The 24,174-nt window shown below is 39.6% G+C and overlaps 1 protein-coding gene across 1 annotated transcript in view; it reads right to left on the reverse strand.

The window, feature by feature from the left end:
• Window positions 1-11,683: 11,683 nt before the first annotated feature.
• The window catches only part of LOC122549387 (vasculin-like), a 76,222-nt gene continuing 63,731 nt past the window's right edge, over window positions 11,684-24,174 (reverse strand). Inside the window, exons 10-12 of the mRNA XM_043689126.2 lie at window positions 19,389-19,576; window positions 18,515-18,617; window positions 11,684-12,154 (exon numbers count right to left, since the gene is read on the reverse strand). Of these exons, the coding sequence (XP_043545061.1) occupies window positions 12,008-12,154; window positions 18,515-18,617; window positions 19,389-19,576 (438 nt within the window). The 3' untranslated portion in view covers window positions 11,684-12,007. The remainder of the gene's footprint in view (window positions 12,155-18,514; window positions 18,618-19,388; window positions 19,577-24,174) is intronic.

Consider the following 24,174-nt stretch of genomic DNA (forward strand, 5'->3'; position numbering starts at 1 on the left):
TGGAGGAAGAACGCCTCATCTTCCGCCTTGGAACACTTCAACCCCAGGGCATCAATGTGGACTTCAACAGTTTCTTCATTTCCCATTTCCCCTTCCCCCACCTCACCCTAGTTCTAAACTTGCAGCTCAGCACCGTCCCCATGACTTGTCCGGACCTGTCCGACCTGCCTAGTTCCTTTTCCACCTATCCACTCCACCCTCTCCTCCCTGACCTATCACCTTCATCCCCTCCCCCACTCACCTATTGTACTCTATGCTATTTCTCCCCACCCACACCCTCCTCGAGCTCATCTCTCCATGCTCCAGGCTCCCTGCCTTTATTCCTGATGAAGGGCTTTTGCCCGAAACGTTGATTTTGAAGTTCCTTGGATGCTGCCTGAACTGCTGTGCTCTTCCAGCATCAAAAATAATGTCTAGGTTGGCATTGTAAATGAAAAATCCAACCTAACAATCTCAGGATCTAATCAACCGTGGTTTTCTTTCACCCTGGCTACAGGGTATCTTTGTTTTTATATCTAACTTGTTTTATTTCCTTCAGTTGACTTTTTGAATCAAACCTACTCTCAGCAAAGTACCTCCAATTGGTTTCAACACTCGGGCACAAATCTTTATCTACCCATCATCTTCCCCACCAAATCACAATATACTTACTAATCCTTACTCTTAATCTCGGTTTAGGAATCTTTGATCACAAATTTCATGGCTTTACCAACAGGAGCCCTGTTAATTTTTAAACTTCCAGAAGTGGTCAGATTCTTTTATCCTTTTGAGCAAAAAAAAACCCAGGATATCAACGAAGCCAATAAGCATCCATTTGTTATCTTTCAATTAGTTTGATTCATTTTCCTAGAAGCCAGTCTTCTCTGATGCCAGATTTATTCATCTCTCCTTAACCATTTTTAAAAAAATGTTCACAATGTGGCCATCAATTGACTTGACCAGCATTTATTGCTCATCCTTAATTATGTTGGTGTTATTGGGGGTGAGCCTTTTCTTGAACCACTGCAGTCCTTAGGATGCAGGGACACCCATAGCACTGTGAGGAAGAGACTTATCAGGATTCTTACCTAACAAAGGAACTGTAATAGATTTCCTAAGTCAGGATGATGTTTGGTTTGAAGGGGAGCCTGCATCTTCTGCCATTTGTTTTCTTCAGGGGTAAAGGTTGCAGGTTTTGGAGATCAGTTGAAAAGAAACCATGGAATGCTCTGGGCTATCATGGCCCAAGAGAGGGTTTGTATATGTATGCCTTGCCAATGATACCTATGAACTTCAAAAGGTGAAAAATGTCAAGCTGGACTCCTGATCTACTATGTTAATAAAGAGCAGCATATTGTGGAACGGTGTAGCTACATCGTGCCATATTTATGTGGGGAGTGATGTAGGAGAGTGCGGTTGTATAAGAGATGTCTTTGTTGTACAGACGATTTCAAATGAAATTTATATTTGAGGTATCACCTGCTCGTTAATTCACATTTGTATTAATTTTGATTCATATTGAAATAAAATCACAAAAGTGGTTCTTGTTGATTTTGTCATTTGGTGCAATTTGATATATGGACTTATATTGGTTTACCATTTCTGAATGGGGTTCTTAAAGGCATATAGTAAATATACAGACGCCGACTGACAAAAGACCAGGTAAACACATTAAGTAAGTGTGACACTAACACAAGCGTGTGCCAGTTTGATAGCTGGATTGTGCAGAGTTTGACAATGCTACAAGAGTTACTCCAACATTTGTTTAGGAGGGTAAAAACTAAAAGGGTAAGATGCATTGAAAGCAGTCGACTCATTTAGTGCAACTTCCTTATGCAAAGCAGCATTTCTTCAAATGGCAAAGGAACCAACATACTAAGCCAGGATGAAAATTAAACTTTTTTTTTTAAAAAAAAAACTGCAGATGGATATCTAAATCAAAAACAGAATCAACATAATTTGTTTCTCTTAAGCGATACTGCCAGATCTGTTGAGTTTTACCAGCAATTTCTGTTTTTGAACAGTAAACATTAATATACGTGCTTTTATCGTACATCAATCCACACCTTGACAGAACTGATGAACCATATTAGCAGCAGGTTTCACAAGTGAAATAAACATTAAGACGTGTAACCCCTTAAAACAAAAATATGCTTGTATTACAAGTATTTTGTAATTTCATAGCATACGCAGAGTCTTGTAAATAAGGTGATTAAGAATTCCTAATAGACTGGATGCACGTACCAATCTCTGTGACCTAAAGAACTAGAACAACAATGCCAATGGAATACTATCAATCCAAGGTCATGCATCATCTGACGTGGATATATATTTTCACTGGCAGTGGGGGAGTATCCTCAAACCTGATGCGCCTTCTCAGCACAGAGCCCTCATTCCTAGAAGGACTGGTGTCACAAGGTGCTGGGTTCTTCTGAGATCGATATTAAATGCAGCTGCACCCATATTGGTCATATCATAACAATAGTTATTTGAAAGAGTTACAGGTTATATTTCAGAATATTTAAACTAACTTGGCAAGGGAGTAGGAACCAGAATGTTAAGCAGGTGGTGAAGATAAATGGCCAAGTTAGAAGAGACAGTAAATGAGTCAAAAAGGCATCAACCCCATAGGCCAGTTAAGGCAGAAGGGAGTTTAGAAAGATTGGATGGTAATGATTTGAACACAGTCTGACAACAAAAGCAAAGTGAGTCACAGGGTTTGTTTCCATGCTGTTCTACTGTTGGGTCCAACTCGTCCGCGCCCAACAGACATCCCAAACTGACTGTCCCATTTTCCAGCATTGACCCATATCCCTCCAAGACCTTGCTTTTCATACACCCATCCAGATGCCCTTTAAAACACTAAATTGTAACCACCTCCATCACTTTCTCTGGCAGCTCATTTTATACACACCCCACCCGCTGCGTGAAAAAAAAAGTACTCCTTTTTATACCTTTCCCCTTAAACCTCAGCCCTCTAGTTTTTGAGGCCCCCACCCAAGGAAAAATGCCTTGGCTATTTATCCTATCCTTGTCCCTCATGATTTTATAAACCTCTAAGATCACCCCTCAGCCTCAGACAGTCTCGCCCCAAACCATTCAGCCCCTCCCTTTAACTCAAATCCTGTAGTCCTGGCAACATCATTGTAAATCTTTTCTGCACCTTTCTTTTCTAAAAAGGAAGTGAACAGAATTGTATGCAGTATTCTAAAAATGGCCTCATCAACATCCTGTACAGCCGCAACACTATTTCTCAATTCTTATACTCAAAATCCTGACCAATGAAGGCAAGCATGTTAAATGCATTTTTAACCATCCTGTTTACCTGTGATGCAACTATCAAAGAATTATGTACCTAAAACCCTTGGTCTCTCTGTTCAGCAACATTCTTCCAAGCCCTACCTTTAAGTGTACAAGTCCTGCCCTGGTCTGCCTTACCAAAATGCAACCCCTATTGTTCATCTAAATTAAAGTCCATCTGCCATTCCTCTCTCAATTAATTCATCTGGTCAAGGTCTCAATGTGCTGAGATAATCTTCATCACTGTCCACTATATCATCGTGCTGACATCTGCAAACTTACTAATTATGGTCTCCAATATCAACATCCAAATCATTTATATAAAATGACAAAAAGCAGTGGACCCAACACCAATTCTAGTAGCACACTGTTAATCACAGGTCTCCAGTTGGAAAAGCAACCCTATACCACCATCAATTCTGTATCCAATTGTCTTGGTCCCCCGGAGTCCAAACCAATCTACCATGTGGAACCTTGTGGAATGCTTTGCCTCCAAGAAAAAGGAGGCATATGTCAGCTGGGATTAAGTGAATCCCTACAAGAGTATAAAGGCAATAGGAGTATACTTGAAGGAAATTAGGAGGGCACAAGGGAACATGAGGGTGCTTTGGCAAATGGGTTATGGTGAATCTAAAGAGATGTCTACTGCTCTAACTTTAATCTCCTTTGTTACCTCTTCAAAAAAAAAACTCAAATCAAGTTTGAGAGATAGGATTGCTCATACATAAAGCCATGCTGATTATCCCTAAATCAGTCTTGCCTTGCCTTTCCAAATGCATGTAAATCTACTATCACTGACGCAAGGCTCACTGGCATTTATTACCCTGGCTTTTCCTTACAGTATAATCTTAAATAATGGCAGCACTTTAGCCACCCTCCAAGTCATCTGGCACCTCACCACTGACTGTCGATGATACAAATAGCTCCGCAAGGGGCCCAGACATCTCTTCTCTAGCTTCCCACAAAATACCTGATCAGGTCCTGGGGATTTATCTACCTTTATGCATTAAGACCTCCAGCACTCCTCTTCTGCAATAGGTCATTCTAAGACAGCATTATTTATTTCACCAAATTCCGTAGCTTTCTAGCCCTTTGCCACAATAAATACTAATGCAAAATATTTGTTTAGTATCTCACCCACCTCCTCTGGTTTCACACAGATAGCCTTGTTGAATTTGAAGGGCCATATTCTCTCCCTAGTTATTATTTTGCCCTTAAATGTAGTTAAAGAATCTCTTTAGATTCACCATTCACCCTCATGTCCCCTTTTTGCCCTCCTAATTTCCCTCAAGTATACTCCTATTGCCTTTATATTCCTGTAGTGATTCACTTAATCCCAGCTGACATATGCCTCCTTTTTCTTGGTCAGATTCCCTACACCTACCAGCCCGGTCCTTCACACCAACAGGAACGTACTATGCCCTTTTTAAACCTCTCACTTCCCAACCGCTCCTCTAACTGAAAACAGTCTCCCCAAACAACTTTTCAAAGTTGTTAAAAAACCATCAAAATTGTGGGTCTTACTCCAATCTAGAACTTTAACTTTTTGATCAATTCAATCCTTTTCCATAATTCTATTAGTTTTAAAATGGTTATGATCACTAGCCCCAAGGTCCCCCCACTCCACAGACACCTCAGTCACTTGCCCTGCCTCATTTCCCATGAGGTGGTCAAGTTTTGCTCCTTTTCTAGTAGATACACCCATATACTGAACACAGGTGAGGGCACAAATTAAAACAAGAGGGCATGATGTCATTGCTGTCACTGGGACATGGTTGGGAGGGTTGACAGCTCAATATTCCAAGATACAGAATCTTCAGGTAAACAGAGGAAAGAGGTAAGAGGAGGTGTTGTAACTTTGAACAGGTAATCTATTCCAGCAGTAAGGAACAATAACATCTTAGAAGGTTTCTCAAATGAACCCATATGGATGAAACTGAAAAACCAAGATAATACTTACCGGAGCCCCCTGACAGTCAGAGAGAAACAGAACAGCAGATATTTGGGCAAGTTTCAGGGAAGCTTAAAACTATTAGGTACTGATATTGGGAGATTTCAACTTCCTCAACACTAACTACAGTAGTCATAGCATGACTTGTTTAGAGGGAGTGGAATTCTTAAAATACCTCCAGGAAACCTTTTTAAAAAAGTACATAAAGGGTCCTACAAGAGAGGGGGTGGTGCTGGACTTGTTTAGGTAATGAACTCAGGCAAAATGGTTGAATTGTCAGAACATTTTGCAGACAGCAATCAGAACTATGTTAGATTCAGATTGTTACAGAAAAGGAGAAGGGTAGGCATAAAATCATTTTTTTAAAAACTGGGGAAAGGCAGATTTAATAAAGCCAGGCATGATTTAGCCAAAGTGGACTTACAAAATACCATCTCATCTTTAACTTCCCCATCCTTTCCAAAATCTTTGTGCTGTTATTTCCACACATATATGGGCATTTTTCCCAGAACTCTATCTTCGAATCTCTCCAATTAGGTTTCTACCTTACCACAGTACTAAAAACACTCAAGTCACAAAATGACATCCTATGTGACTGTGAGTCTGTTAAATTATCACTTTTTATCCTGTCTGTATTCTTTAATATGCTTGACCACAATGTCCTTCATATCTTCCACCTGGATGGAGATGCCTTTTTCTTATTTATCCAGCTATGGCCAGAGAATTATAGGATTCTCTGATGAAATAGCATTAACAGGAAACATGATCACTTTCTCTCCACAGATGTTGCCAATCTGTTGAGTATTTCCAGAACTCTGATTATATTTCAGACCGTTTACAAACTTGGGTGTTTTATTTTATTCAGAGATTACCCTTCCAGACAAGTATCCATGCCATTACATCTGAATTATCCCCCAACACCACACTGAAGCTTACAACTGCTGAAAATCCCATCAATGTCTTCATTACTTTTGGGTTACATTATTCCAACAAGCACTTGGCTGATTTATCTTACACCATCCACAGTCTAGTTCATCCAAAATGGCACATCCACCATAACTTATACTTACCCTTTTCAAAGTGCTCACTAAACTATACTGGTTCCAGATTAAGTAACACCAACAACACAGTAAACATAGTTTTCAAGTCTCTCCATCAACTCATCCCTCCTAATATCTAATCTCAGATATTGTTTTCCTCCAATTCAAACTGGTCAGCATTCACTGCCAAGGCCATAATCTCGTGATTTTCCTCCTCAAATCCCTCCACAGTTCTGTTTTGTCCCTGGTGATGGTCCATTGAAAAAGCACTTCTGTCACCAGTCTCAAGATCTGCTTGTAATTTAGTATCAAATTTTATTCATTGACGGTCCTAGAAAATTCCTTGGGAGATGTACTCTTATGTCAAAGATGCTGTATAAATTGTTGTATATAGAAAAATCAGGAGGGAAAAACTGCACGTATTACAGAATATGCGATAGGGTGAGATGAAGCGGAGGCTGGAAAATAACCATAGGATATGATCAGTTGCACTGAACAAAAGCAAAATCTGCAGGTGCTGGAAATCTGAAACAGAGAATGCTGAAGAAACTAAGGTCTGGCAGCATCTGTGGAGAGGGAAACAGTTAACATTTTCAATCCAGTATGTTTCTTATTTAGAACCATACTTCTTCAAAGTCATTTCCTGATGAGGCTTACTTTTTAGATCCTGGAAAGAGGGAAATTTGGACACTGATGACTGTATAACTATTGATGAGTGAGTTATGATTGAGGTTATAGAATTTGCTCCCATCAATATTGCAATCATGTTGTTGCCTAGCTTTCATCCTCTTCCTTTACTTTCACTTCCTCCTATTCCTGCTGCTCAGGTTCTTGGTAGATCAGGTGATGCCAAAGGCCTAGTAATACACAGGTGATGTAGCATGCACATTTCTAATGCAAAGCTTCATATCTATTCAACAGAGTACTGCAGCACTCCCATGCAGCATGAACAAGGATGCAAATTGTGTTTATATTATACTCCTAGTAACATGGCTCTCACTGCATCCTCACTGTGCACGTACACATTTTACAAACCAAAGTCATCAACTAGCCTTACACACTGATTGACATGATCCGCCTGCTTTATATATATTGTTATCAGGTTCAAAATGTACATTTGCATCTTGGATACTATTGTTTGACATTAGAGGTCAATTTAGCTTCAGTAAAATATAAAAGATAATTAGAGTCATACAGCACAGAAACAGACCCTTCGGTCAGACTCATCCGTGCCAACCTGACATCCCAACTGACCTAGACCCATTTGCCAGCCTTTAGCCCATATCCCTCGATTTTTCCTATTCATATACCCATCCGTACACCTTTTAAATGTTCTAATTGTACCCGCCTCTATGATCTTCTCTGGCAGCCCCTTTCCTCTTAATCAGATATCTTCTAGTTCCGGACTCCCCCATCCTAAGAAAAAGACCTTGGCTACTTGCCCTATCCCTGCCCCTCATGATGTTATAAAACTCTATAAAGGTCACCCCTCAACCTCCAGGGGAAAAAAAAAAGACCCAGCCCATTCAGCCTTTCTCTATAAACTCATTCTCCAGTCCTGGCAATATCCTTGCAAATTTTTTCTGCACCCTTTCCAGTTGAGCAACATTCTTCCTAAAGAAGGGTGACCAGGATTATGCACAGTATTCTAAGCCTGGCCTCAACAATGTAGTGTACAGCTGGCCCATGACATTCCAACTTTGATACTCAAGGTTCTGACCAATGAAGGCAAGCGCACCAAACATGATCTTGCCATCCTGTCTACCTGCAACTCTACTTTCAAGTAACTATGCACCTGCACCCCAGGTCTCTTTGTTCTTTGTAACACTACCCAGGGCCCTACCATTAACTGTATAAGTCCTTTTGCTTTACCAAAATGCAACACTTCATACTTCTTAAATTAGATGCCACCTGCCGCTCCTCAGCCCAATAGCCTATCTGATCAAGATCCCATTGTACTCAGAGATAACCTTCTTCACTGTCCACTATACTAACCAAAAAGGTACTAACCATAACTTGGATGCGAATATAGGAGTTATTTATAAGATAACAAAAAGCAGTGGACCCAGCACTGATCTTTACGGCACACCAATAGTCACAGGCCTTCAGTTTGAAAACTAATGAACAAATGAAACATGAATAAAACCTCAATTAAAGAGCTGCGCTGTGCCCAGTATTAGGGTACATACAATAGGACATCTCAGAATAAGGAGTTTTTACATAAAGTACAAACAAATACAGAAGCATGTTAACAGGAAGTGCAAAAATGATGAAATGCCTGAAAAGCAGAATCTTGTTTAGCTGGAACAAGGAAGATTATAGATAGGTATAATTAAATATTTAAACTAAAAATCAAAAGATAAAATAATAGAGGGAAAACATGAGTATAAGCTAGCAAGTTAAATAAAAGACAGACAGCAAGAGCTTTCTTAAAAATTAAAAAAAAAGGCCAATATGAACATGAACCCCCTTTGACAATTACGTTGGAGAAATAATGAGAAACCAGGAAATGGCAAAGGAGTTGAATACTGTGCAGTCTTCACAGGTGACATTGATAGCATCCAAAAAATATTAAATCACAAGGTAAAACATGGAAACAAAATAAACAAAATGACTACCATTACAGAAAAGTACCACAGAAACTAAACAAAAAATTGCTTTTGCTGTAAGTCAAAAACAAAAACAAATTGCTAGAAAAACCGAAACAGGTCTGGCAGCATCTGTGGAGAGAAAGCAGAGTTAATGTTCCAGATCCAGTTCTGATGAAAAAGAAACTAATTGAGCTAAAAGATCTGCCATGTAATAGATGTGCCCTGACGTCCGATGTCACACATACCATTCCCTTGCTACTCCAATATTGTGGATAGTGTTGGGAAAGCGGAACGTAAGATGTCACAAAGCCTGGATCTATGTGGCTGTTGCTGCTACTTTCAGCCCCAGCATTGTAGATTCTCCATTAAATTATGTTGTGAACCAGAGTTCCTCCTAGTTCATTTTTCTTCATTTATTGGATGTGGACATCAATGGCTAGACCAGCATTCGTTATCCCAAATCTAATTGCCAAGAGAGTAGTTGTGAGTCAACCACATTGCTGTGGGTCTGGAGTCACATGTCAGCCAAACCAGATAAGGACAGCAGATTTTCTTCCTGAAAAGACATGAGTAAGCCAGACTGGCTTATCCAACAATCGGCAATGGTTTGATAGTTAGACTTTTAATTCCAGATTGTTTATTGAATTCAAATTTCACTATCTGCCACAATGGGATTCAAACCCTGGCCCCCAGAACAATACCTGGGTTTCCTGATTAAATATCCAGTGATAATACCACTAGGCCATTGCCTCCCCAATGCTTTTACTAGCAGATTCGAAGTCTTAAGTACTGCCACAATATCTTTTGCTCCTTCCTTTAAATACTGGTGAAGTTGATGCTGCCAAATCCTACAATTCCCCTTTCAGATTTACAATACTGAGAACTCCTGTGGTATTTCCAAACTTCAGATCATTTTAATGCTCTAGCTGGGTTCACCCTAACAAAGATGGCAAGCCTTCTCGATCTGATGCCTCAAAACTGCTCCTTAATAGATAGCCCGCTCCAGTCACTCCTCAAGTGTCTGTCATCTGCCGACCTTCAAGCAAACCCTGGAGGCGCTTGGTCTCAATCCCAGAGTCTCTGGACCCCACTTCCTCTAATAAGTGTGCAATCCAGCATCTTTAGGACTGTTTCTCCTTTCTCGATTCTGGTACCAATCTCTAGTTTGTGACATCTTAGATTGTTGTCTCCTGCATTTTAAAAACGTAAGAAACAAAATGCTGAAATTGAAGGTTTAAGGGGGTGAACTTCTATTTACCCATTCAGTGTAAAAGCCACAAAGTCTTTAAAAAAAAAAAAGGTGTAAACAGTGCCTGGCAATTCTCAGATTCTTCTGCCTAAAGTTATGTTGATGACAAAACTCCTGTTGAAAGTTAACACCCAACATTAAATGAGACCATTTATGATTTCTCAGAAATTTGATTTCCAATATAATACCAGAAGAGAAGCCAAAGGAATTAAGCTTCTTCAGTCCCCATAAAAATCAGTGCTCCTGATATTAAATTCAATGTTAACATCACAAAACAGATCACCTCCTCCAAGAGATTTTTTGTGTTTAAATAATTTGATGACTCCGATTGTAATGCCCATAACACACTGTCAGGAGGTATACACAATTTAAATAGCTTTAAATGCCTGATAGACATTTTAAAAATCATATGATAACTAACTTGCAGGGGTAGTGTCCACTACCTATTGACCAGAAGATGTGGATTCAAATCCCATCTGCCACAGGTGTGTTGTGACATGTCTGAACAGGTTAATTAAAACTATAACTAAAAGTCAGATTGCAATGGTCAAATAAAATAATTTTGTACCTATACTCGACATTCATGAAATCAAAAAGGCACACAATCTGGGATGAAAGAAAGACTAAAAAGCAGAAAGTGTTTTATATTGTACTGCATCATTTATCAAAAGAGTGCAATAGATTGTTCACTAACTTATGTGGGTAAATACAGCAGTCAATTAGATGTAGTGAGGTTCCACATAAGATAATGAAATGAACGATCACCAAATTCCTGTTACTGATTAAAGGAATAATTTCAACTAGGTCAACAGGAAAATGCTGTGCTTTTGGACAGCACACCGGGATAGTTAGATAGATTTAAAGGTCAGCATCTTTGACAGTACTGTACTGCAGTGTTGTGTCAACTGAGGCTGTGCGCTCAAATCCTTGTTTGGGGATTAAATCATTATGGGCCACACCCATAATACACAAAGTTATTAAGGTTTCAACTTCCCTTACAAGGTAATGATGGGAATTTAAAGTTTGCCCACTCCCAAAATATTTCTGGCACAAAGTCAAACCAGTATCAGACTTGCTGTAAATCCAGTTTTTATTCCATTTCGCGAATAAATCCAGTAACTGCGATCATAACCTATTCGTAAGATTTGTAAATAACTGCTTTATCAAAATAATCTGTCAATTTTAAATAGCTTGCTTTGGACAGTTCACCCTGAATATTAAGGCTGTGTGCAGTGCAGATAAAGCTCTTGATCTGAGAATTTTTCTTCCTACAAACTGAAGAATGTGATGATTTTAAACAATTCTACAAATGGTTAAAATAAAAACAAGTTGAGAAAAAAAAAATGGATCAGTACAAGAGTACTCCTTAAATTTAGGCAATGATAACTCCATTGTATTTTTCACCATTTTTGATGAACATGCCACATCACCTGTTTTTCTGTAGACAGTGGACTTGCAGGGTCCTGTTTTGGTAAAGAGTAAGATTCAACAAGCAGGATACTGCATTTTCAAATTGCTGTTTCTGAACGAATGGAACAACTTTTAGCCAAAAGCTCCATGGAACAATACACAATTTGAACTTCAATTCGGTTTATTAGATCTGTAAATTATCCCATGATCAATCATTTTTTCACATTGTAGTAATGTATCTTCTGATCAGCAGTGATGAAGCAAATCAATGCTAAATCCAACTGAAATCCTCATTACTACAAAAGGCCGTTACAAAGCATTAAGCAAAGTTCAAATTAGGCCAAGTCCAACAATCTGTGTTCTTGAATAAAGAAGTCCCCTCAAATTTCTTCTGGTGGGGTACTGTACTGCTTTTAATGCAGTTTATTTTTGGCAGTTTACCACAATGATAATTATTTTACCCAAATAACTTTGTCTTTCTTTAATCTCACACATCATCATCAGATGTATCACTGCTGCTCGTCTCTGTATCATCAACAGTGGGCTTGTAAGTGCTCTTCCACGTACTAAATTTGAAGTTACAAGTGAGACCATTTTTCAGAAGACCATTTTTTCGAAGGCCGTTCTTCTGCAGCTGAAATTAAAGAAAAGCTATGTCAGAAAACCTTAAAATTTATTGTAACTTCTAAAATCTCCCACGATGTTGAATCGGAAAGAATCCAGCATTACAGCAATTATGACACAAAAGGCTGCAGCGTTGAACCAAACATGAACAAACTTCAGCAACCAGGTTTAAATGAATGCCCTTGTCATGCATTTGACCAAGTGAAACTGCAGCCAGTGTAGGATTCAAGACAATCGTAATCTGCGAAAGCACTCCACCAATAGAAATCAAATCTCAGAAAGAACGTGATTATCACTGACGGAGGCCGATTGTCTCAACTCTGGGCATCTGAATGTAAAATCCTCAGAACAGTGTCCTAAATCCAAATATCTTCAAATGCTTCATTGATGATTTTCTCTCCATCATAAGGTCAGATGTGAAGCCGTTCACTGACAATTCCAATGTTTAGTCCTATTTGTGATTCCCCAGATATTGAAGCAATCCATGCACATGTGCAGCAAGACCTGGACAATATTCAGAAGGCTTGGGTTGCAAAGTGGCAACTAACAATTGTGTCACACAAATGCTATGCAATGGTCATCTCCTAGAACAGGGGATAGAAACACCTCCCTTACCATTAATTACCATTACCATTACTAATTCCCCATTATCAACATGCCGTGCAGGATGCAGACCAGAGATTGAAAATTCTATAGTAAGTAACTCACCTCCCCAAATTACCAAAGTTTGTTCACCATCTACAAGGCACAAATCACAAGAATACAATTTCTCTGCTTAGCTGGATTAGTGCACCTCCAAAACCTCAAGCAGCTCAACAAAGTGAATGGGGACTGCAAATGTGTTGCTGGAAAAGCGCAGGTCAGGCAGCATCCAAGGAACAGGAGAATCGATGTTTCAGACATGAGCCCTTCTTCTGCCTGACCTGCTGCGCTTTTCCAGCAACACATCTTCAGCTCTGATCCCCAGCATCTGCAGTCCTCACTTTCTCCAACAAAGTGAATGGGCCTACATAATCAGTTCCCCATCTACCAGAAACATGCACTCTGCACTACGCATTGGCGATGACCAGGGTGAAAATAACTCACCTTCAGCATTTTCAAAACCTGAGAGCCTTACCAAGGAGGACACCGGTACATAAATGGGAAGTCCACCACCTGCAAGTTCCTCTTTAAGCCATACACCATTGTGGCTTGTAACCATATGGTTATTCTTTTACTGTCACTGGGTCAAAATTCTGCAGCTCCCTCATTAAGAGCCCTGTGGGTATGCATTCATCACATGGATGGCAACCAAAAGGTTTGTTAGCTGATCTGGAGCTGAAGAAGTTGGTTCACTCCTCCCACATTCTCCAGAGTCATTACGGATGAGCAATAAATGCCTGCCTTTATTCTTGGCTCGCAAGAGTAAGTTTTGTGATACTATAGACCTCAGAACTTGAATAACTTCACAGATTGAAAGAGTCAGCCATAATTCTTTCTGGAATAAACTGTTTCTTGAGATGAAAGGGATAAGGGGTAGCTATTATAAAAGGAATTAAAAGCAACATGCAAAGTAACCATCTTTGGAAAGAAGCAACATAAACAATGTTTCCTGGGAGAAAGGCCATAACAATTGCCTGGTAACCTACTGCCTCATGGGTAAATAAGCCTGCTTACCGAAGTAATGTCTAGAATTAATTGCAGGAAAAGCTGTGTTTTGAACAGACAACTAACTGCAATGTAACAAGGAAGGAGCAGCTACTTCTGTTAAGGCGACAAGCTACAGACTTGAGGTTTCCAGAACTGTAAATCAATGTTGGGGATGAAAGAATCTATGGAGTCATCAATAATGTGACACGACAAAATTTGAAAGAGAAAATGGTATATGAATCCAGCTCCAGGACAATTCAGTAGCAGAACAAAGAACAATACTGCATAAGGATATAAGTCTGGACACATTCAGAGACATGTTGGTTGGAATCCTGGCCAGATTCCATCATTAATCAGGCAATAGCCAAGGTGGGCTGTGATACTTAACTTGCTTATTTCAGGAGTCTTATGTTGGTTGCTACATGTAATAAAATTTAAAATCAGTACTTGAGTGTCTGAGAGATTTCTTATTAAGTAGCACAATAAAAAGGTAACTTGTGGTGATTTACCCACAACTGCTCTCAAAAAGTGCCCAAGCTTTTGTAACCTCAAAAGCTCAAACTATCTATCTACCTTCTTTTTAATTGGCCCTGCACTGATCACAACATTTTTGCAGACAACGTACCAAGGCAGGTGTTGCTAATGGAACCTTGGAGAGTTGTTGAATTGCATCTTGAAAATGGTACATATTGCTGTCATTTTGAGGGGTGGTGGCGGGAGTGAATGTTGAAGGTGATGAGCTGGATGCCATTCAAATGAGCTGCTTTGCCCTGGATGCAGTTGAGCTCGGAGTGTTATAAGAGATGCTTCATTCAGGCAAGTGGACAGTATTCCACTGCACTCCTGACTGATGCCTTGTAGATAATGGATAGGTTTTGGGAAGTCAGCAGACAAGTTACTTACTGCAGCATTTCTAGCCTCTGATCAGCTCTTTTAACCCAGTTATGACTGATCCAGTTCAGTTTCTGATCAGTGGTAACTCGCAAGATCTTGACAGTAGGAGATTCGATAATGCAATACTACTGAATGTCAAGGCAAGATGGGCAGATGCTCTCTTATTGGAACGGAGTATGAAATTGTTCTTCACTGACTTGTTTCTGGTATTGAGAAGGTGGCTGATATGGAGAATGAATCTGTATCTGCAGATATAGCCTCTGCGTACTTGAAAAAAGCCCTTGATCCAACAATCCTTCGAACCAGCAACCCATCTCCAACCTCTCTTTCCACTTCAAAGTCCTTTAATCTGTTACTGCTTCCTAAATCCCTGCCTCTTTGTTTTTAATTCCTTTATGGAATGTGGGCATCACTGGCACAGCAAATGAGTACAAGTACGCCTGAACATACAGACAAAGAAGTGGGTCTCAAGCTTGCTGCACCATTCATCACAAGTAGACAGGCAGGAGGCTGGAAGGACATAGCAAGCCAGGCAGCACCAGGAGGTAGTGAAATTGACATTTCAGGTTTAACTCTTCAGGACTGGGGGTGGGTGTAGGGGGAGCTGCAGATAAAGGGGGTGGGGTGTTGAAATGGGGATAGGTAAAGAGAGGTAGTGGGTATGACGTGGTTGGTCAATGGGAGGAATGAATCTGGTTGGTGGCGGGGAGTGGTGGAAGGGAGGTTATTTGAAATTGGAGAACTTAATGTTGAGTCTTCGGGGCTGTAGGCTGCCCAGGTGGAAGAGGAGGTGTTGCTTGGTTCATTGTGACAATGGAGGAAGCCAAGGGTGGTCATGTCAGAAAGGGAGTGGGAGGGAGAATTAAAATGGCAGGTGACTGGGAGGACTGGTGGCAGATCAGATGACTGCACAATTCCATCTGCCCTTGACAACATTTCACCTGTTTGCTCATCAGGAATTTCTCTACATCCATTTCTCTCATCCATTGGAGAAGAGAGTTCCAAAGACCTCAAACCTCTGATTAAATAAAACTTCTAGTCATCTCCATCTTAAAGTATGACCCCAAGTTCCCGAAAGAGAAAACATCTTCGCCAAATTGCCTCACGATCTTATGCATTTCAATCAAGTCACTTCTTATTCTTCCAAGCTCCAGCAGAAACAAGTGTAGCCTGTCCAACCTTTCCTCAGCAAACTGTTCATTCAGGTTTTAGTCTGGTAATGTTTCTCGGTTGTGATAGACTTCATCTGAGTCTTAAACATAGTGGCTAATGATCCATTGATTTTAATTCTCCAAAATTCCCTGCTAGTTCCATTAGATTGGAAAACATAGCCGTAACTCCTTCATTCAAAAAAAAAAGCTGGCAAAACCAGGCAACTAAGGTTAGTGTTTGAACAGTTGTCAGAGGGAAATCAAACACACAAGTGTTAGGGTACAGAAGGAAGCTATCTGGCTCATCATGTCTGCACCAGCTCTTCAAATAAGCATCATTAACTACTACCAATTTCCTGATTCATCCTCACAATCCTGCACAATACTTCTATCCAAATAATCACTCAACTCCCTCTTAAAGCTGTCAATAAAGTTTAGCAAAACACTTGGATAACTTCAACATAATCAGATGGAGTCAACATGAGTTGAGACAGGGAAATCATGTTTAACCAACTTATTGGAGTTCTTTGAGAAATTAAGATGTGTTGTGAATAAAAAGGAAACCAGTGGATGGACTGCTCTTAGGACTTTCAGAAGACACTTGAGGTGCCACATCAAAAAGGTTGTTGCAGAAAATCGGATAGAAGACTAGCTGGTAACAGGAAGCACAGAGTAGTGATGTTAGTTTATTTTAAAAAGTTGGCAAGATGGAACAAATGCCGCATCAGAGGAATGGATACTGAGAATTCAATTGTTTATAAATTATATAAGCGATACAGATGAAGGAATGCAAGACCTGGTTACCAAATTTAAAGATCAATAATTTGTGAATAGGCTATAAAAATATGGATAAGATAAAGGGGCATTGGTGTTGAAAGTAGGAAAATGTGAAATTGTCCATTATCTAAAAAGGTAAGATTTGCAAACTCAGATGAAAAAAGATCTGGGTATCCTCATGCATGAATTGCAAAAGGCTTACATGCAGGTACATCAAGTAACTAGGAAAGCTAATAGAATGTTTTAATTTTTCTTCGTTGCCTCACTTGAATGGTTTTCTGTACCACACTTCCACAATCAGTTCACTGAGCCACCACGAAGATCCCAAATGTTGCCAAAAAACCAACTTGCACAGTTAATTAAGCAACTAACTCTGAAGTTCATATTCTTCTTCCCACTGGATTTATATGATGGACCAATTCAACTTCTTTTAAGGTAAACTGCAGTGAGTTATCTTACACTGGCTTCCTCCATCACAACAGTCTATGCATTTATGTGTTTGTGCTGTTCAAAGAGTTGATTCTGCTATTTTTAGGAGAATTTAATTTTAATTGAGCTGAATCAATATTCCAGCATTGTGGAACATACTCATGAATATTCCCAATTCCTTACTTATTATACTGATTAAAGAGCTGTTAACAAAGTGCACTCTGTAGATATATAACAATATCTACATATAACAATCTGATGCTAATTGTATCAGATAGCAACCAAAATTCCAAATTGACAAAATTCTGCAAACTTCAGCTTCTCGTCTATCAATTTTGAGAGGATTTCTAGCAAGTCAAAAGCTATCTGAGCATGCAGTGGTCCCATAAATAGGTGTTTGCCTGATTGACAGGATTTAATGATTCGAGTCAGTCAGGAGTCTGCGCTGGGTCCTCAACTCTTAATTTATAATCAATGACAGAAAGGTAGGTAGGAAACTATCCAATTGATAGGGCATCAAAGAGACCATATTTCAAATAAGGGGTGGCCTCTTTTTCAGGCTGTTTTCGATATATAAAAAACAGACTGGTAGGATAAGGTTGTTTTCACTGGAGCTCATGAGAACAAGTGATTAAAGTATAAAAGCCTGAAGGGTCTTGAGAAGATGAATATGGACATGATGTTTCCTCTGGTGGGTCAATTCAGATCTAGGGATCACTGTTTAGGAGTTATCCTTTCAGGATAGAGAAGAGGGGATTTCTTAAGTCTCAGGGGGTTGTGCAATTTTGGAATTGTACCTCAGATGGCAGTGGAGACAGGGCCATTGTATCTTATCTAACGTGAAGATTGATTCCACGCATAACAAAAATCTAAGTGCAGAGTAAATGGAAATGCGGAATTCCTAAATAAGAACAGACCAGCTGTGGTCTTACTGAAGGGGCCAAAAAACATATTTAGGCTTCTCATATGTTTGTATGTTCAGAACAGTGAAAAGAATTTTTGCAATACACAGTACCATCTTGGGAGGACAAATGAGACAGCAAAATTCACAGGTTCACTAAAATGTTGTCATACAGTAATATGTATGATGTTACTGTTTAATCAAACATCTTATACCAACTGAAAGAACATAGTTAGTTTTACATGACAGAAGGAAATCACTGGAACAGAGGGGTGACCCAACAACCTCAAGATCAAGCCTGGTTCCAGAATTTAAAGCCAGTGTTCTGTCTGCCATGTGCCAACAATGTCTACAGTGAGGTTTGACCACTGCATGCTCAAATAGCTTTTGACTTGCTAGAAATCCTCTCAAAATTGATAGACTAGAAGCTGAAGTTTGCAGAGTTTTGTCAATTTGGAATATTGGTTGCTATCTGATGCAATTAGCATTCAAGATGATACATACCTATAAATGGAACTGCAATTTAGAAAGGAAAAAGCTGGGGAATTGAAAAGGTTGAAAAAAAAAAGGATGTAATTTTGCCTGTTACCTGTTCACTGATGGCCTGGAATTCCCTCATCTCATCCTCTGTTAATGGAGCACAAGTTTCATCATTTTCACTTTCTTCCTGCCAGCCCATTTCTTTAAGCAGCCTACATGCAAAATGAAATGAAAAGAATAATATTACATCAGAGGTCATTGTGGCATGCTGAAGGAAATCCAGGTAAATATTATACATTTAGAGCAGAAAAGTCTTCGCTAACATCTAAAGACTCAAGCAATTTTAAGTGGAAATCTTCCCATATCACGTTTCTAGTTCAAGGTTAATTATTCACCATTTAGCTGCCAGTTGTTTTCAATGTGATCCAGATCATGGCACATTACAATTGTTAAATCCAAACGTTTGAACAAAGTGCAAGCAATCTAATTATCCAAAGCAATGTTGACCAACAATTTACTCTGCTGTAATAACAGATGCAAACCTTGTACAAAGCATGGTAATGATATAATTGAGGAAAAAACAAGGGGGTGGGTAAAGAATCCCAGGACGGTTTGATTATGACATTTCAGAAGGTGCGCCTTTGACAAAATGAATACAAACATCTTTACAGATACAAAGAAAGCATCTGTGAAAGAGAAAAAGGATAGCATCTACATGAGGGGGTTTTAAAAAAAAAAACTCAAGTCCACAAACATGCCTAAATACTATTACCAGGATGAAGATTTGAGAAGGTAGTTTCATTTGCCTGTGGAAATCACCAATACTACAGCTGGACAGGTATATTTAAAGCAGCAGTCTTGCTATTGTAGGATGGCATGTTTCCTCTCAACTCACGCCTTTGCAATTTCACCGTGTCTAATCAATAAGACAAACTGAAATTTCAAATTTTTAGAAGTATGTTGATATAATTTTATTCACATACCTATGCTCAGCTTCCAGCGAACTTGATAAAATATTACATTGGGGGAATGCTGACGGGCGAATGGTTGTCTGGGATAGAGTTCGAGCATTTCCATTCTCCCTACGATCACCATTTTTATCAAAATTTCGATTTTCATCTCTTTCGTGATGAGTATTCTGGTTCTGTTGCATGCTAAACATCTCATAATCCTGCAGATGATACACCACGATAAGTAAAAACAATTCTTGCAGACCAGTTGTCAGCTAATATTTATTAATTAAAAAAGTGAAAGAACACTTCTGGATCGGTGAAAACTTTTAAAGTTCCACAATTACAATGTAACAACTTTTAAAAAGGTAAGCAGGTAAGTTAATTTTTTTTCAAAACATAAATGCTCAACACAAAAGATGGCCAATGCCATTTGTAGCACAACTGCTTTCAGTACAAGTCTTTGTGATTCATGATTCTTATTTAGAAAAGAAAAATAATTGTATTGGGCAATGGAAAATGTATTCCCTTGGAAAGCAGAAGGAAGAAAATCAGACATGAATTTTAAATACACCAACATTTTCTGGTTCTGTAGCTCAAATGGTAGCAATGTCATCATTGAGTCAAAAGCTTCAAGGACCACTTGCATCAATTTCTAGACCAACATTCCAATGCAGTACTGAGGGAGTATTACTCTATGGGAAATACAATCCATTGGAAAAGTTGTTAAATAGAGCCCTTTCAGCTCTCTCAAATGGACATAAAAGAGTTCATACTACTATTTCAAAGAGGAGCACTGGAGTTCTCTGGTGCTGTAGCTGAAGTATATTCCTCAAATAATATCACTATGGTAGAGAGAGTCATCAATCTATTGCTGTTTGTGCAAGCTGCAGTATGTAAATTGGCTGTCATGTTTTCTCCATAATAAAAAGGACTGCACTTCAAAAACTGTAAAACTGTAAATTCTGCTGGGTAAAGGTAAGCCAATGTCTTATTTGCCAACATAAAATATACTCCATTCTGCAACACATTAGTCAGAAATTAACAGAATTCCCCTCTGTCAATCACCTCACCCTACAGCTCTTGCAGTAAAAACCGAAGTCTTAAAACAGTGTTGGAAACTACAGTCTCTGTAAAACTTACTTGCCCCCCAACACCCCAATACGTCCTGTGTAGCACATCTCATGTAACTGTTATTCCAGCAGTTACGTGCTTTCCCCAAAATAAAACAATTTTAACAAAGACAAAAGGATGATAAAGACCACAGAGATCATTATGCTCTATAAATTTGACATTAAAGAACTGTGGGATGTATGTATTTCATTATGAATGCAGAGTTTAAGAAAGTAGAAATTTTGTCTTTCAAAAAAGGTTAAAAAACTAACCTTTAAATGAAGGCTTGCAATTGGGGAATGATTATTCTGGAAGAGTAGTTGACCCTTGTCCATTGGCCAGAAGGACTCAAATAAGTAACTAACACTGTATAAACTACTCGCCCCAAGAAATAGGGTACATCAATAAGTGCTCAGGATTAGACAGCAGTCCTCATCAGGTGGCCTTTACATAGTATCCTGTCTTGGAATGCCCTGTGTTCTTCAGGTGGAAGATTGACCACGAGAAATTGAAGACAAACCCAGGAAAGAGTTCTCTAATTCTGAAGCTGGAATGGAAGATGCTGCCTTTACAACTTTAAAGAGATCACTATATTGGTGACAACTATGGTTTCTCCTTTGCTTTCAGTAAACCATGCCCAATTACGATAGGCTTTTCTCTTCTTTGTCCAAGTAACAAATGTATACCTTATCTATTGGTTCATACCAAATTTAATGCATCGTGTCTCAATTTGTTATAAGACCATGAGATACAGGAGCAGAATTGGGCCATTTGGCCCATCAAGTCTTCTCCACTGTTCGATCATGACTGGATGTGTTTCTCAACCCAATTCTCCTAGTTTCTCTTGATGATCCCCTTACTCATCAAGACTCTCTCTCTGTTTTAGGCACACTTAATGACTTGACCTCCACAGCCGTCTGCGCCAACGAAATTCAACCTGAAATTCTTTGTCATCTCAGTTCTAAAGTGTTGCCCTTTCACCCTGGGGCTGTGCCCTCAGGTTGTAGTCTCTCCGACAATTGGAAACATCTTTTCCACATCCACTCTATCCAGCCCTCTCAGTATTCTCTAAGTTTCAAACAGATTCCCCCTCATCACCCTTCCAAACTCCATTAAATACAGTCATAGTCACATGACAAGCCTTATTCCCAGGATCATTCCTGGAGCTAAATATAAATGGTCAACTGCCTATGTTAGACAACTGTCGTCACAAACCCTCAAATTCCAACAGTAAACATCAATAATGCAATAGCAACTTCCAATTAAAATATCTTATCTCTCCAATGGTAAACTATGAGGCTTAAATTTGATTTTCCCCATTTCCTCCATACCCCCCCAACCTCAACAAGGAATTATGCCAAAAATTTGAGTTGTCTACATATTACCAAGGAAATTCCCAGCTACAGATCTTTTCTCCAATGTTGATTAGCATGAATTAAAGCTATCACAAGGGTAATACAATTCTGGTTTAGATTTCAAACTAAATAAATTACAAAAATTTTAATTGAAACATTAACTAAAATAAGCCATATTTTGTGCATAATGGTGACCATGTAATACAGGCCCAAGTTCATAACTTTTAGGGAAGTAAACTAGTTAAGTCTCACTGTGTTTTACAAACATTTCTTCAAAAACCTAAATTCAACAAATTTTTAACAAGGGTACCAAAAGAAAACTTCATTGCGTCAGTATAGGGTCTGTCTATACCTGGTTTCAGTTCGCAACATAAAAGGCAGCAATAGCCAGGCAGAGGGAGGCAAAAGAAAGAAATACAACCAAACAGCTGGTTATAAATAGACTGTGATGTAATAAAACATCCCAAGGCATTTCAAAGAGATACTACAAAACAGAATAAGGCAATGAGTTATACAAGGAGATAGTAGGACAAATGACCAGAAGCTTGGTCAAAGAGGCTAAGTTTTAAGGGACCTGAAAAAAGGAAAGAGAGAGTGGACAGACAGAGAGGTATAAGGAGAGAATTCAAGAGCTTGGAGCCAAAGCAACTGATGGCATACAATCAGCAACAGTGAAGTGATCAAAAACGAGACTGGAATTAAAAGACAACAGAAATCTCAGTAGGAAACTACAGAGATAAGGCAGGGTGATACCATGAAGGTATGCAAAAACCAGGATGAGAATTTTAAAATCAAAGCATTGTTCAATCAGTTACTACAGAGGTTGTAGGTGAATAAAACTTGTTGTGTTAAGGCAGTCTTTTATGTGCAATCACTGTTGTATGTATATTGGCTTCTATATTTCTACAAAGTCCCACAAATAGTAATGACTAAATTATCGAAAGTTCAGAACTGAATGGTAAAATCCGGCACGTCAATGGTCCAGTTAGGAATGACTTATCTTGCATAGAGAACGGAGTCAAATGTTTCACAAATAGTGTGTTGTTGGAAAAGCACAGCAGGTCAGGCAACATACGAGGAGGAAAGTCGACGTTTTGGACCAGAGCCTTTCATCAGGAACTAGGCTTTATCCCTGATGAAAGACTCCTGCCCAAAACGACAATTCACCTGCTCCTCGGATGCTGCCTGACCTGCTGTGCTTTTCCAGCAACACACACAACTCTGATCTCCAGCATCTGCAGACCTCACTGACTCCCTGTTTCACAAATACCCAACTGCCTTTTTCTGATGTACTCATTACATGAATACACAATGTCATGGTAGTTTTATAGAAATTTGAAAAGTCCCACATGCAGTCACAGATTTGCAGAAGGCCTTTGACAAGGTGCCACACAGGAGGCTATGGAGTAAGATAAGATCCAATGGTGTCAGAGGCAAGGTGCTAGCATGGATAGAAGCTTGGCTATCTGGCAAAAAGCAGAGAATGGGAACAAAAGGGTCCTTCTCAGGATGGAAGCAAGTGGTATTCCGCAAGGGTCAGTGTTGGGAGCACAATTTTTCACTTTATACTTAAATGATCCCGATGAAGCAACGGAGGGCATTCTGGCTAAGTTTGCAGATGATACAAAGATAGGTAGCAGGACAGGTAGCATTGAGGAGGCGTGGAGGCTGCGGAAGGATTTGGACAGGTTAGGAGACTAGGCAAAGAAGTGGCAGATGGAATACAATGTAGAAAAGTGAGGTCATGCACATTGGTAGTGGGGAGGCATGGACTATTTTCTAAATGGGAAAAACATTCAGAAATCTTAAGTGCAAAAAGATAAACTTGCTGGTTGAGTTGCTAGCGAGGCAAGCAAATACAATGTTGGCATTCACCTCGAGAGGACGAGAACATGAAAGCAGGGATGTACTTCTGAGGCCTATATAAGGCTATGGTCAGGCCACATTTGGAGTATTGAGCAATTTTAGGCACCATACCTCAGGAAGGATGTACTGGCCCTGGTGTGGGCCCAGAGGAGATTATGAGAATGACCCCTGGAATGAAAGGTCACTTGAGGACGATGGGTTGATACTCACTCAATGGAGTTTAAAAGTATGGGGTGAGATCTGAGATTAGATTAGATTCCCTACAGCGTGGAAACAGGCCCTTCGGCCCAACTAGTCCACACTGACCCTCCGGTAACCCACCCAGACCCATTTCCCACCGACTAATGCACCTAACACTATGGGCAATTTGGCATGGCCAATTGACCTGACCTGCATGTCTTTGGACTGTGGGAGGAAACCGGACCACCCAGAGGAAACCCACGCAGACTTGGGGAGAATGTGCAAACTCCATACAGACAGTCGCC

The sequence above is a fragment of the Chiloscyllium plagiosum genome, unplaced genomic scaffold (assembly GCF_037043375.1).
Source record: "Chiloscyllium plagiosum isolate Xiang-an unplaced genomic scaffold, Cpla_swu_hap1 HiC_scaffold_1, whole genome shotgun sequence".
NCBI lineage: Eukaryota > Metazoa > Chordata > Chondrichthyes > Orectolobiformes > Hemiscylliidae > Chiloscyllium > Chiloscyllium plagiosum.